At 46.8% G+C, this 14,153-nt stretch overlaps 1 protein-coding gene across 1 annotated transcript in view; it reads right to left on the bottom strand.

The window, feature by feature from the left end:
• Positions 1-6,810: 6,810 nt before the first annotated feature.
• The window catches only part of stx1b (syntaxin 1B), a 53,140-nt gene continuing 45,797 nt past the window's right edge, over positions 6,811-14,153 (bottom strand). The window contains exon 10 of the mRNA XM_080904738.1: positions 6,811-14,032. Coding sequence (XP_080760864.1) covers positions 13,952-14,032 — 81 coding nt within the window. The 3' untranslated portion in view covers positions 6,811-13,951. The remainder of the gene's footprint in view (positions 14,033-14,153) is intronic.

Below are 14,153 nucleotides of genomic sequence, written 5' to 3'. Positions count from 1 at the left end.
GTTTACATCTGGTTTCGATTTTTTCAGTTCCTGTCTGGTGAGATTAGGGCACCAAAACCTGATGAGGCTGAGGTTCAGCTTAGATTAGCTAGACACAGATGTCCTGTGGTGGATGGACGACGTGGCTCGGCCAAGCCGTAAATATGGTGGTGACGATGGTAAATGGCCTGTGTTTGTATAGCGCTTTACTAGTCCCTAAGGACCTCAAAGCGCTTTACACATTCAGTCATGCACCCATTCACACACATTCACACACGATGACTTATAATGATCTTTTAACAACCTGATGACATTTGAAGTGGCTGAGTTGAAGCAGCGGCCTGTAGTTTGTGTAGTTATCAGGCAACCTGATGATCTTTGTTAGCCAGTGTATAACTGATGGATGTCGTCCGTTGGTTTCTGAATGTTTGAAACCTCGTTGTTGGCGCCGTGTTGGGTTTGAAGTGGCCATATTTGAATAACAGCTGGGTTGTTATCACAGACTGTTTGGGGAGTGTCGCACAGACGGAGTTACCTGCTAACCAGTGCTCAGTAACATCCAATGAACAATCTCAGATTTCACTGTGCACCTAAACTCTTGCCCCGCCTCCTCAGACCGTCTCTTAGCAGCAGACGTATTATTGGTCTGAAGCCTCACAGACAGCCAGCAGCCACAGCCGCCTGTGTCACCATCCATCTGTCAGTCAAAGAGGCCACGCCCCCATACATAGCAGACCACATAAAACTGGAGCCATGCAGCTGTTTAGTTGTCTCTAGTGGATGTTAGAGAAAGTGCAGGTGGTCGCCTGCGTTGCCCAGGAAGTGTAAAACTAAATGTTTAGCATTTCCAGCGTTTCTTTGATAGAATATTTCATCATGTCCACCAACTGCAGCAGATTTAAGCAAGTCAGAGGAAACTGAAACCCTCACAGCTTGTGTTCAGGTTTGCTGTGTGACGAGGACCTCTCCGGACTTTTGCTCCTGGTGGGAACTCGAGTTCCTCCCCGGCGATACTAACGGTGCTCAGGTCTTTGACCCCGCCTCAGACAGACCTCTCTGACGGTTGGCATGTTCTGGCTCCTCGGCAGCAGACACCAGGGGGATTGTGGGTCTTTTTAAAAAATTTTCTCAGTGTTTCTGATTATTGCTAAGGATGAAAACTCATCATCTTCCTCAGCTGTTGCTGTACCCCCGAGGGGAGGCTGAAATCTGACGTGTGGTTTGTGAACTTTCTGGAGGCCTCTGTTCACCTTCCTCCTCACCTGGTCCCCAAAATAAAATCCAGTTAAATATGGAGGCCCAGTGCTGTCACTTCAAAGGAGAAAATTGATCTCGTAATAATAATAATTTTTTTCTTATAATGATGTGAAGTTTTCTATTTTTTTCTTTGTAATTATAACATCAAGTAACTGTTTAGGTTTAGATGTTTGTAGACGAGCTCTGGTGTGTAAACTAAAGCTCTGATAGGTACTTAGGTGATTACTATTAGAGAAATAAATGACGTCATACTGTGTGATAATCTGGAGAGTAATTTGTGAGATTATATCGGTTCATTTATCTCCTCGTCTGGATTTTGAGGTTTTTTTCTGTGATAAATCTGAGAGAAACGGATGAAACGCAGAAATGTTTCCCTGCACGCGTCCATCAGAGGTTGGACGCCACTGTGGGTTTCCTCTGTGGACGAAGCTGGTGTCAGGAGCCACGCAGTTTTGTCTCTGAGGAAAATCAGTGAAAAAACAGACAAGCAGAGACAACAGTGCACCCTCGACTTCAGTCAGACTAACTGGAGTTTGGACCACAAGCCTGTGACTGTCAGACACAAACTAAGATGGAGAACACTGACGGTACTGATGTGATGCGTTTGTAGCTGATTCTTTAGGGACTTCCTGCTCATCTCTGTATCTCTGTGTCTATTTCCTCCCGTTAGCGCTGTGTTATTCACGGTTTTTACAGTTTTACATTCACAGTTGACCCTCTGCGTCTTTACAGCTGTCTGGTAACTCGTTCATGTCTAATTAAAGCATAGTGGACCCAAAACCGAACCTTGTGGAACTCCCGTTTTCTAATGTTCGAGAGACATGAAATAACGTGCTGCTGTAACCTCAGAGAGCCGTGAGAACACGCGAGATCAGGTTGGTTCAACCCAAGTATTAGTGTGATTAATTACTTGTTTAGATTTAGACTTTTCTGTTGTTGCCACTTCCACCCATTTGATAAAGCGGGTTGGTCAGCGTCTGGAAGCCTGCCGAGGGGCTGTACCCCTGTCATATGTATATGTTTTGGGGATGCCCTGTTGTCCCAGACGTCAGGGGTGGATCTAGAGACATTTCTTAGGGTGGCAAAATCAAAGCCGTTATTTTACACACTTGCAGGTGTTACATCCTTTAATATGAATTATACACTGTTATAAAACATCAAATGCAGTAAGTATACACACGTTTCGTATAAATATACTCTAACTTTTTCTTACCCCACATAATTAAGCATTTCAGTTACATAAAATGTGAATTTTGATTCTGTGTTTAGCCTGGATGGTCTAAGCAGCTTGGAAAGAAAGCTTGAAAGAAAAAAAGCATCTGGGCTTCTTTTTTTAAGTTTTCTTGAAGACGTTTCATTAAAGAAGCTTTTTCAGTTTTAAGCGCAATTGGTGGAGAGTCCCAGATTTTAAGCCCTATGGGAGTGTCCGCAAGAGGGTCATGGATCCCCTATTGGTCCTCTACCTAATGGGGGGGTCCATGACTGAAGAAGCTTCTCGAATGAGAGGTGGGACGTCCAGACTTTTCTTTCCATGCTCCTTAGGCTACAATGACCTGGATGGATGACTGAGAACCTTCACAAACATAGCCTGTATCATAAATTAAGCATGCAGAACATATAGAAAGCTACATTGTTGCTTAAATTTACACAAAATGTCAGAAATCTACAGCATCATGAAACATTTTTCACCAGAACTGTAAACCTATTTTTTCATGATGTATGAGGTTAACCCTCTGGGCTCCAGGGTATAACTGCTCATTATTTACTACAGTTTGATTTTACCTTTAACAATATTTTTGCCTCACATGTCTGAATTTACAGTTATTCTTTCATTGACACATTGTAAAAAAAAATAAAAACCAAGTAGGGAAAAAGTTCTATTTTTTACCTGTTTAGTGAATCACTTTCATAACTTTAAATGCAAATATAAACTGTAAATTTTATTAACTTATGCACACATGTTGTAAACAATAAAGTTATACGAAACTATTTACCCTGATTTGCAGCCACCCTATCATTTATATAACCATTTTAAACTAAAACGAGAGAACAATCAGGTGTCACAGTTAAGATGATACTCAAATTATTCAAGTTAGTCCACAGAGGAGAGCACCACAGGCCTGACAGCAGGAGGTGCATCACTCAGCGTTTATGCTGCAATCCGTCTTTGGTGGCTTTTTGGCAGCAACTGTGATAGTGTTGTTCTGACACACACAACAAAACAAAAACTACACACTAACTACACACTCCAAACACGCTACACATCACAAAACTCGCTCTCAGCGCCATCATTCCCAAAACGTTTCTCTGTTCCTACCAAATAATTAAATCCCACATTGTTCCGTATCATTTTTATTGGTCGACATGTTTACACTTTTCCACTAGTAAGAAAAGGTGGTACGTGATTTGGAGGTGTGGCATGTTGTTTGACCCCAGAGGGTTAATAACACTCACCTTCATTTCATTTCCACAGTGTAACAACTAGAAATCTGCAAATGCCCACAGTGTTGATTCAAAATGTGCTCTGGGACAATCACAGGCATCGGTTGCTACTGACAACAAGAAATAAAGGTATGGGCTGAACCATTTTTTAGTGGTGTTGTAATATATTCAGTTTTAGAATTTATATTCAGTGCTAACTGTAGCTAAGCTCAAAGTGTTAATGCTAGCTTATGTTAATAAACTTAATTGTGATAAGCAAAGCACAAAGGGTGGCAAGAGATTATTTTAGGGTGGCACATGCCACCCCTGTAGATCCGCCCCTGGCAGACGCATAAAAACGTGAACTAAAATGTAAAACATTGAGCTGCATGTTTAAAGCCGGATTTTTATATAAAACTAAATTATTTACGAACAACTGATGTTATAAAACCTATACACGAGAGCTCGAGATCAGCTGTCCCCCAAACCAGGGCTGGACTGGGACAAAAAATCGGCCCGGGCATTTTGACTAGAGACCGGCCCACCAAAAATGTGACGTCATTCAGGGGTAAAACCGCAAAGGATTCTGGGAACTTGTGGCAAGAGGTACTAGCGCATGCAGGCTTTCAATTGAACTCAGTTACACAGCGATAAAAAGAAACACAAAAAAATGGCAAGAAGCTGTTGTATTATTAACTGCAATAGCCGGTGTTGTGCCAAAAAGCGATTGTCTGCCAGAAACTGATTTCCGGTATTTGCCAAAAACTGATTGCTCGTATTTAAATTGCTATAAGTAACTTGCTGGGCTATAATATGTGAAACATATGTCAAATGCATCCCTCATGGATGACATAAAGTCATCTCTCCATCTCCATCTCCAGCTCTTTTATTTCTCTCTCTCGCTCCATCTCTCTCTGCTGCTCTTCTGTCTCCTCTGTCACAGACTTCTCCACTTTAGATGATAAATCAGCCTGGTGCAACATGTAAGGATTGGCACAATTTGTTAAGATTTTGAGGAGTTTGAGAAACTAACCTTAAGCATAAAATAAAATTTACTATCAGTAACTTCATAGCACCCGCCCAGCAGTATATAAACTCCGTCATGCTAGCTAGTAGCAGTACCAGTTATTCTAAGCGCCTGTAAAAAGTCAGCACAACAAAAACAAACTCCAACTAAACTTGGTTTATATCTGACACAGACAGCAGGTCATAACTTCTTACCTGAAGTTCAGTTCCTCCGCCACTATGACCGGCGGCCGCCTCGGGTCTCTCCTCCTCTTGCCTCCCCTTTCCCTTATCCACCTGCTGGCCTCCACCACTTGCTGATGTTGCTAAATCTGTGGAAGCTATGCCATAGCTACCGCCAAACACTTCAGTTATTTTTACACATTTGGCAGCATCTGCCTGAAGGGCTTGTTTCCTTTTGGCCCTAATTTTTTCTGCACCTCCTTTCCATTTTTTGTTCTCCATTTTCTTTAGTTCGTCTATAAGATTGCTAAACAAGGGGGAGGGTGCATCCGACCTCCTTGGCTGTAATTGGTCCAGCCCAGAGTCGATCATGACCAATTGGCCAATCCAACACCTTTCATTATTTATACCCTGCCAAAAAAAAAATCAAAAAAAAAAAAAAAAAATCGATCGGCCCATAAAAACAAAAAATCGCCAGCGGCCCACCGGGCAAATGCCCAGTATGCCCGATGGCCAGTCCAGCTATGCCCCAAACCAACCAAGCCAAAGATGTTTCCTCCATTTCAGCTTCTCTGCAGTGGAAATCTGTAGATTCAGTTCTCTGCTGATGACTGCGGATCAAGAACGCACATATCAAACGCGTCATTTCATTAGCTGCACTGTGCTAGTACCAGATTGGACTCCGCTGTTCTTTCAGTGGAGTCTAAACAACATGAAGAATTAATCTTTATGCTCAGATTCAGCTGCTGAGATTTGGCTCCATGTTGATGTGACATCATCGTGAAATCATCACACAGCTGCTGCATCCATGGTGACAATCTCCTGATCCTCCACATCCCATACCTGCTCTGTCGGACTGATCTGTGACTGAGTGCAATGAACTCATCGTCATTTTCATGAAATCACTCTGAGATGATCTGAGCTTTGAAACAGGGAATCCCAGAAAGCTGATTCTGTTCATCTGGACGTTTTCAGAGGGAGAAACATCGTCATCATCAGGTGACGTCTTCAGTCTCAGCTGACTGCAGGTTTCAATCTTATAAACAGGACATTTGCACAATGACTGAAACCAGCCCACTGAAGGAACAATGGGCTGTGAGGTCAGTTTATGATCATTAATATGCAAATTCTCATGACCACTGATCAATAACCATGAGTCCCATTCACAGAGTTGGGGAATGGCTGCAATCACAGCATGTAAGATGGTGACAGACGTACCCTTAGGCCCCTCCTCGATTCAGAGATGGTCTTTCCCTTTTCACGTAAATGGCCTCCTTGACTCCGCCCTCAAACCAGCGTTCCTCCCTGTCCAGGATGTTACATCCTCATCATTGAAAGAGTGTCCACTGGCCTGTAGGTGTAGATAGACTGCAGAGTCCAGGCCTGACGAGGTGGCTCTGCTGTGTTGTAGCCAGAGGTTGTTTGGTTTCCCTGATGTATAAATCCTGGTAATCCTCCTGCACTTGACAAATGTCCAGCTGGAATAACCACATTTACTCAGGGCCTTCTTGATGGTGCCCCCCATGTTTCTACCTGTAGTACTGACCCATGTAGCCTCAGTGTCCTGTTCTTAATGACAGTGTGACACTGGTGTGGTCTTCTGCTGCTTGAAGGCTCAGAGATGCTCTTCTGCACATTGATTGAGGGTTTAGTTAACTGCCTGTTGCCTACCTATCAGCTGAAAGTGGTCAACAACCACGTGCCACCTTCAAGGTCTTTGAAATCACGTTTCTTCCTCACTCTGAGGCTCAGCTTCATCACGTCCACATACCTGAATGCACGTGCTGCCGCCCTGTGTTTGGATGATTAGACGTTGGTGAGCAGCTGAACAGGTGCAGCCGACATGCAGGTACTTTCCCAGTAAACGAAGCCTTTAAATGCTCACACCTGCAGCCAGGTGAGTGCGAGAGATTAAACAGAGACAAAGCAATAAAGATCCGGAGACGCTGCGAGGGTACACTGAACAATCCTTTTCTTTATTCTTTTTTGTTATCATTTCAATATGTCTGTCAGGGTTTGGTTTTTTTTAAAGTTTTTATTTTAAATTAAAATTTTGACACACTTATAAAAGACAGCATCTGCATAGAGTTGTCATCTTAAAGATCCATGAAGAGAGAGAGAGAGAGAGAGAGAGAGAGAGAGGAGGGGGAGAGCGAGAGAGGGCGGAGGGGGCAGGAGAGAGGAGGGAGTGGGCAAGGGGTGAGGAGGTGGGGGGAATACTGGCACGTCACATGAACTAAACAGAACAGCCAACAGCAGTACAAGAGAGGGGGGAGGACGGGGGAGGCGGGGGCTGGAGGGGGCAGGGTCGGGGGGGAATGTTTTCTTTCTGGAGGGGGGAGAGGGTTGGGGTGGTGAGGTGGAGTGGGGGGGGGACAGATCGCTTTTACATTACGCTACGCACACATACACACACAAAAAAAACGGGACACAAGTTGCATTTCCGGTCAAAGTTGCGCGCGGCGCCCCTGTCCTCTCTCTTATTCAGCGCTTTGCTTTTTTCTGACCTCAGGGCTCCGCCTCCACCTGCCGTCCCCCTCCCCCGAGATAGCTTTGTTCCTCACTCATCCCACGCCCTAAAAATCAGGTGGGGTTCACGCTTCTGCTGTCGCAATTACGGCGTCTGAAGTTCCCGTGCCATGGCCAACGCCTCTGCATGATAAAGACAAGCCCTTGTTTCTCTGAATATTGCACGCTTCGTCAGGTTAGGCCTGTGTGAGGCTAGAGAGCGGGCCTGAAACCAGGTGGTGGCGCTGGTGGCCGTGGCGTGGAGGTGACGCTGAGCCGTCACACCAGGTGAAACCACAGGAAGTGGACCGCTTCACCTGCGTGTCGTCTGGAGCTGAGACCTCCTCCAGGAACTCGTGAGGACTAAACGATGGAAAAGCCACGCAGAAGGAAGACTGCGGCGGCAGACCGAAGGTCATCTAACCATCTGAGACGACGATTCTTCTACTAAGATGGACGACTCCATTAACGTGCCGAGTCTCGGTTCTGACGGGCGTAAGCAACCTGGCACCGTGACACCAAGCCACTTTCGCCAGTTAGATTGTTTACAGTGCAGCAGGATGATATTGGATATGGCTAAGTGCTGGCAGGTTGAGTCTGTTCTTTTAGACCTAGGCTCAGGCTAAACTCTGGGGAAGCAGTCAGGTAAAGAGGCGGAGCTTTCGGTGTGTCGTTTGGCGAGCTTGCTTCAGCTGAGATTGAACAGGACGGCGAGAGAGGGAGAGTTTAAAACTGCTAACTTGGCTTCCAAAGTGACGTGCAGGTGTGGCCTGGAAAGCCCTGAAGGCGGGCTTAATTTTCCTAATATGGAGGGAAGCACTTTCATCAGAGGAGCCAGTGGGTGGAGCCTCTGGACCTGGGGTAACAGATGGAGGCGTGGCTGCATTTGTGCCGCAAAAACCTGTGTGGTGTTTTCATTCGCTCCTTCAGAAAGAAACTAAGAGACACGGGCACTCAAAGGGACGGCGGCACCGCTCAGCGGGCGTCCTGCTACTAAAAACACCGCCGTGCCTTCTCCATCCACAGGTGGGCGCAGACACAGCTTCTGAACTGAGCGTGTGCAGGCGCGACAATAGGAAGCCAAGTTTCTCCTAGTCTCTGCTGTCGCAACTCAGCTGCACGGTACAAACAGAGGGGGCGCCACAGCAAGGGCGGGCGAAAGAGGCGAAAGAGGACAGAGGCCGGCCTACGTGCAGACTTTGACGGGAATAGATATCTCAGTAGATTTATACATAGACATGCAAGTCATTTTTTCTCTCTTTGAAGTTATTTACAATAATTACATAACACAAAGAATCCAGTTTCAGTTTGACAAAATTGCGAGCATTCAATATTCAATATGACTACTATTATTATGATAACATAACTCCTTTGTACTTCTTTAAATCATTGCTATTATAGAATCGTCATCACCTCCATTTTTAAAGTTGATTCGATCACGTTGTCTCCCTCCGGGTTTTTGCAAATGTTTACTGCATCTTTATTTGTCTGTTTGGTAATAATCATAGTAATAACAACAGTAATAATGAGGATAACGATGTTATTTCAGTGTCTTTCCTACTTGTTATGGCAGGGGTGATTGTGGGCGTGGTCTGTCTCTATTGCCCCTCCCCTAACCCCTCCCACCCCTCCCACTAGAGAACATAAACACTGTTTAAAGTGAATACTGTCGGAGAGCAACGGGACGAGCGCGAGCGCCAAATAAAGAACACTGAACATGTTTGTGATGTCATCACCCAGAGCGGGGCGCCGAGCACGTTTTGGTTTTTCACAATAGTTTCAGGAAGACAAAAATCAGCGTGGAGGCGGCTTAACTGCGCCACAGCGGAGGAGCGACGAAGCGGCAAAGACAGACGCCGCTGTGCTCACGAGTCAGCGTACAGAAATAACCGCAGAGCGCTGGAACGCGACCCCCAAGTCAGGGTCGGCCCACACCGCATTACTCCCACACGGGCTAACGGCTAACGGCGAGTCAGGCTATGGCGTCTTGCGTGTCGCGCTCAAACTCTCTTCACGTGATTTTTTCCAGCGTTGTGCGCCCGCTCTGTCAGAAATGGAAACAACAGAAAGGCTGAATGGCGGCGAACATCCAGATGTGACTCAGATTTATGTTTGTTTGTATTTTTGTTGCGTACACATGTGATGTCACACGACTGCAGTCGGCCTCTCGCACAGGAAGAATGCTCGCTGGAGGATCTGAGATCAACCTTTGACCAAATCTGCTGATGTTTAACTTTCTCTCTCCGGCTGTTCGGAGGTATGTGGGGGGCGTGGCCTGTAACCCTGCAGAGGAGCGTTGATCCTGCAGCGTGAAGACGCAAACCAACTGGGACTCACTTCACGGATGTGTCATGTTTTCAGTTCGGACTCTGAAGGTGGAGGGAGAGAGGCAGGTCGGTCTGATTGATGGCAGTGGAGGGGGTGGGGCTTTTCTATTTGTATATTTATTCTCTGTTTGTAAACTCGACTCGCGTTGTGCTCTTTGAGATTAGCGGCGAACATTTGGAGGGGAGGGCGGAAATGCTTTGGTCTGAATCGAATCAACGCCACGGCGGTAACAGTGATCATGGCGTCTGCAAGCTTCTCTCCTCGCTTCTGTCGCAATCTAAAAAAAAAAAAGTGGAATTTTGAAACCTGCTGCAACCCGCCCACCTGCGATTGGACGCTTCGCACACTGAAACACACTCGTGCTGCTTCAACACGCACACGCACACACACAAATGCAACAGTGGAAGCGAACACGCAGACATCGGGAGGTGACGGAGGCGTCCGAACCCGGCGGGAGGGCTGGAGTTCGTGGGATGGGAATTTAACCTTTCACATTTATTTAAACATCACACCGGTCTCTGAAGAAAACATCGTAAAAATGACGCGTCACAAACGAAAGTAACTGTGAAGTGTTTCCATAGAAACCAAACGGGGTCTGATTGGCGGTAAAGTGCACGACGTGAAGGGTGAGGCGGGGAGGTGGGGTACAAAAAACACCATCATGCAAACTCCACAACGCTTTTGCATGCCTTTTTTATTACCATTATTATAAGTAGTACACACAGTGGGATGGGCGGGGTCTGCAGGGCGAAGGGAGGGGGCAGACTCCGACCCTCTGCGCCATCTTTTTGTACAACCAAACATCTACAGCACGACAGGAAGAGACGAGAGGACGGGGCGGGCAGACGTGCCGACGACCATTTGAACCTTCACTTAGCCGAATCTCCAACTGTTGCCTGCGTGGGTTTCGTGAGGTTTTGTCCATGTTTTCGAGAGGATGGCGGCGGGACCCGACAAGTGACCGCCACGCAGGAGCGGGAACTTTACAGAAAATAAACACTCACACATGGCAAAATCAGTGTCAACAAGCTGGCTGGTGCTATGACGGCATCCTCGCATCCACCACAATCACCAACCCGAGACTGCCGCGACGACTGCGACGCCGCCTGGACAACCGTCAACCGCTCGAACGAACAAAGAACGATGAACGAAGCAGCCAATGGGGACGTGGGTTTAGGTTCTCTAAATGTCCGAGGGAGTCGTGAGACATGTAAACGCAGGTAAAACAAGCACACTGGTTCATATTGAATTGACAGCTCTACATGTGAAAACACCTAAAACCAGAATGGAACGAATGGGCAGAGAGAAAAGTGCGAGATCGACCTACATCTACAGACACGGCACATGACCACACATCTGCTGGGCTCTTTGGAGGAGTCGGGGCGGGGACGGTGCCTGCGAAGCTTTGGTGAACGCGCGTTATGTTTTGGTTTTGGGAAGCCAAGAATGAAACAAAGCCTAACAATCGTCTACACGGCACCACAGACATCTAAAGCTAATGCTAGCTACTGTGATGGGTAAGAAAACACGTTTTCCACAAAACAACATCCGCTTTCCAACGCTCGAGCTGGCTGAGGAGGACACACGACTGTCAAACGAAAGCTAATGTCAGCTTCCTGTCGGCAGGTCTCTACAGAGCAAGGAAGCAAAAAACAGCTTTGACTTGTTATGAAAGGCGGCATGTTCTGTTTTTTAAAGCCCTGTCTCTGAAAAGCTTCAAATAATACATTTCTCAGGAAACATGAAACAAAAACTATAAGTCAGGGACGTCGGAAACCCGATCAGGGTCCAGCTAAAAGATCCAGAGCAGAACAGGTGAAACCAGAGAAGACGCCGTCAAACAAAACTAATCGTGAGCACTGAGCAGGAGGGGACCGTGAGGTTTTAAGGTGGTATTTGGTCGTCCAGCGAGGCCTCAACAGAAGCAGATGAACCTCCGTATCACAGAGCCTGAGCGTAGACGACCCTTCCTCTTCAACGCCGCGGTCCTACATGTTAGCGCAGGCGGTGGCGCGATCTTCAACACAGCACGCAGTCCTGAGATAGGCTGTTTGCTGCGTCACATTTCTATTTTAATCAGCAGTCGCTGTAAGGAGTGACAGTCCTGCAGACGTTCAGCTAACCGCTAATGCAACAAATTCTACTCCACATTTTCAGCCGCCTTTGTCCTGATGCCAGTCTGGACAGAAACGTCTTTAATGTTTAAAAAAGGAAGAAAACTGATGACCCATCTGTAACGAGCAGCTTCTACATAATCTACACGAAACACAAGCTAACGCTACAGCATGCTATAAGCGACGCAGTCACTGGTTCGATATGTAACACGGGGAATTCGCGAGTTAGGGGCGAGTGTCCAGTGTGTCTGCATGAAAAGTTAAACATGGAGTTCATGCATGAGCTGCTGCTGCATTTAATGTACCGCGGAATTTGGAAATCAGCACTGGGAATGACATCCGAGCCATCAACGTTCCCGCAGGTTTGCTTTACTGCTTTTCCACAGAGAACGTAAAAGCAGACGAAGGCGTTCAGAACTGATTTGAACTCATGAACAACGTCATATTAATCAGAAACTTCCCAGGTTAATGAAACTGGAAATTCCAAGTTCCCGGTTGCAATTGAATGCAGCATATGTTGGGAATTTATATGAATGTATGCGTGTCACATGTTCCACCTTCCACAGAGAAAATCCACCAATAGGAACACCTTCTGCTGGTCAGTAGCACCTGTGCAACTCATGCGCTCACACAGCGTGGATGAAAAATCGCACACACACACGCACGCACACTCGGGGCTGCAGGTAGGATCTGGGCGAATGCTTTAAAACGTACAGACTAAACATTAACAGCTAAATCGTGTCAGGCCGATACGTCACGGGACGCGTCACACGCACCAAAACAGCAGCACCACGGAAACAACGAAGCAACAAACGTTCCCCATCAAGAAACGGGAAAGCAACGATATCACCGCGACACTCAGGTAACCAGGGCAACCAGCGCTTCTTAGTGTTGTAGTTACATTTGTTTTTCTTCTTTACTTTTTAATGCATTCTCTTCATTTTTTAGGATCTTCCGGAAGAACAGCTGTGACAGCTTCGAGATGACGACCGCGGACCTGATCAGATCACCGAAATGCCCAATCCTCATTGGCTGTCCCAGTGACGGGGAGGCGTGGTTTTCTAAACTGCATAGACTGACTCTTGCTCGTCCGAACCCTCCTTCCCCATCGTTCACCTGTCAGTCAAACGTCACGGTCTTTTCTGCCGCCGGCCAATCAAATTCAGCCTGACAACCAGAGGCCCTCCCCGGCTCTTTGGTTGGATAGGTGTGACGAAAAGGGGAGGTTCTTGCCGCGGACACTCCTCCCTCCCCCGAACTCAGAGGGAAGCGTGTCACGGTCAACGTCCTTGATGCGTCCTAAATAACGTGTGGCAGGCCGGGCTTCGCCAGGTTAAGCTAATTTCATTGGCTGACTGAGGTGAACGCCAGGAGTGAGCAACCAATGAGAGGTGGTCTAAAGAGGCAGCGGTGAAACCCCTCCTAGCAACAAGGGGGCGGAGCGTGTTCTGCCAAAGCCGGAAGGTGCTCGTTCTGCAGGCTGACATTCCGGAACCTTCGGCTGCTTGTTCCCGTCTGCGCTCTGGAACAGAAAGTATTCCAGGGCGCAGCTCAGGAACGCTCCAGGGTTCCAGAATGTGATAGAAACATGTTCTCTCTCTTTTTTTTTGGGCTTTTATTTTGTTATCTGAGCTCGTTCCCAAAGGCGCTAAGCTCCGGAGCCTCGACGGGCAGAACTCCCACCCGGCAGCCGTCGCCGTCACTGTCCTCGGAGACTCCGGAAAAACGAAAGAAACTTTTAAAAAATAAGAAAAGAGGCAAAACAAGCAAACAAACAAGTAAATGCCATATTATAGGTCATCAGTTTTTACAGGTAGCTAACCCACGTGTTGCTTCATGTTCAATACATTTACATGTACATCTGTAATAAATAGGTTTATCTGTACCCTCTTTTGTATATGTAGTGTAGTCAGTCAGCTATGATGTCATGGTGTTTTCTCGTGGTTTTTTCTTGTTTTTTGAACCCCACCCGAACCCGTGGTGTTTCCTCTTATCTGTGATTGGGTCGTTATCTCTTCCTAGCTGATTGGTTATCTGTCTTGCATTTGTGTTTCAAGTTTTTGTGTCGTCGTTGGTGTTTCTTTTCTCTGCTGGCTGTCGGTCGGACGGTCGGTCAGTCGGTGTTCGGTCGTCACGGCAGCAGGTGGCGGAGCGCGTTACATGCCCAGCGTGCCACCGATGGACGACGCCAGGACCACGCCGAGGATGACACAGCAGATGATGATCATGATCTTCTTCTGCGGGGCGACAACAGAAAACAGAGCGGTGGTTAAAGATGTCAAAAGTCTTAACACCTGGATGTAGCGTCCAGCAGGGGGCAACTCTGAGCGCACAAAATTACACATCATCTCGCTCATA

Source organism: Rhamphochromis sp. 'chilingali' (assembly GCF_963969265.1).
Source record: "Rhamphochromis sp. 'chilingali' genome assembly, chromosome: 15".
NCBI classification, from domain to species: domain Eukaryota; kingdom Metazoa; phylum Chordata; class Actinopteri; order Cichliformes; family Cichlidae; genus Rhamphochromis; species Rhamphochromis sp. 'chilingali'.
Note: the sequence above shows the minus strand (reverse complement) of the source record. Positions and strands in the feature narration are given on the sequence as shown.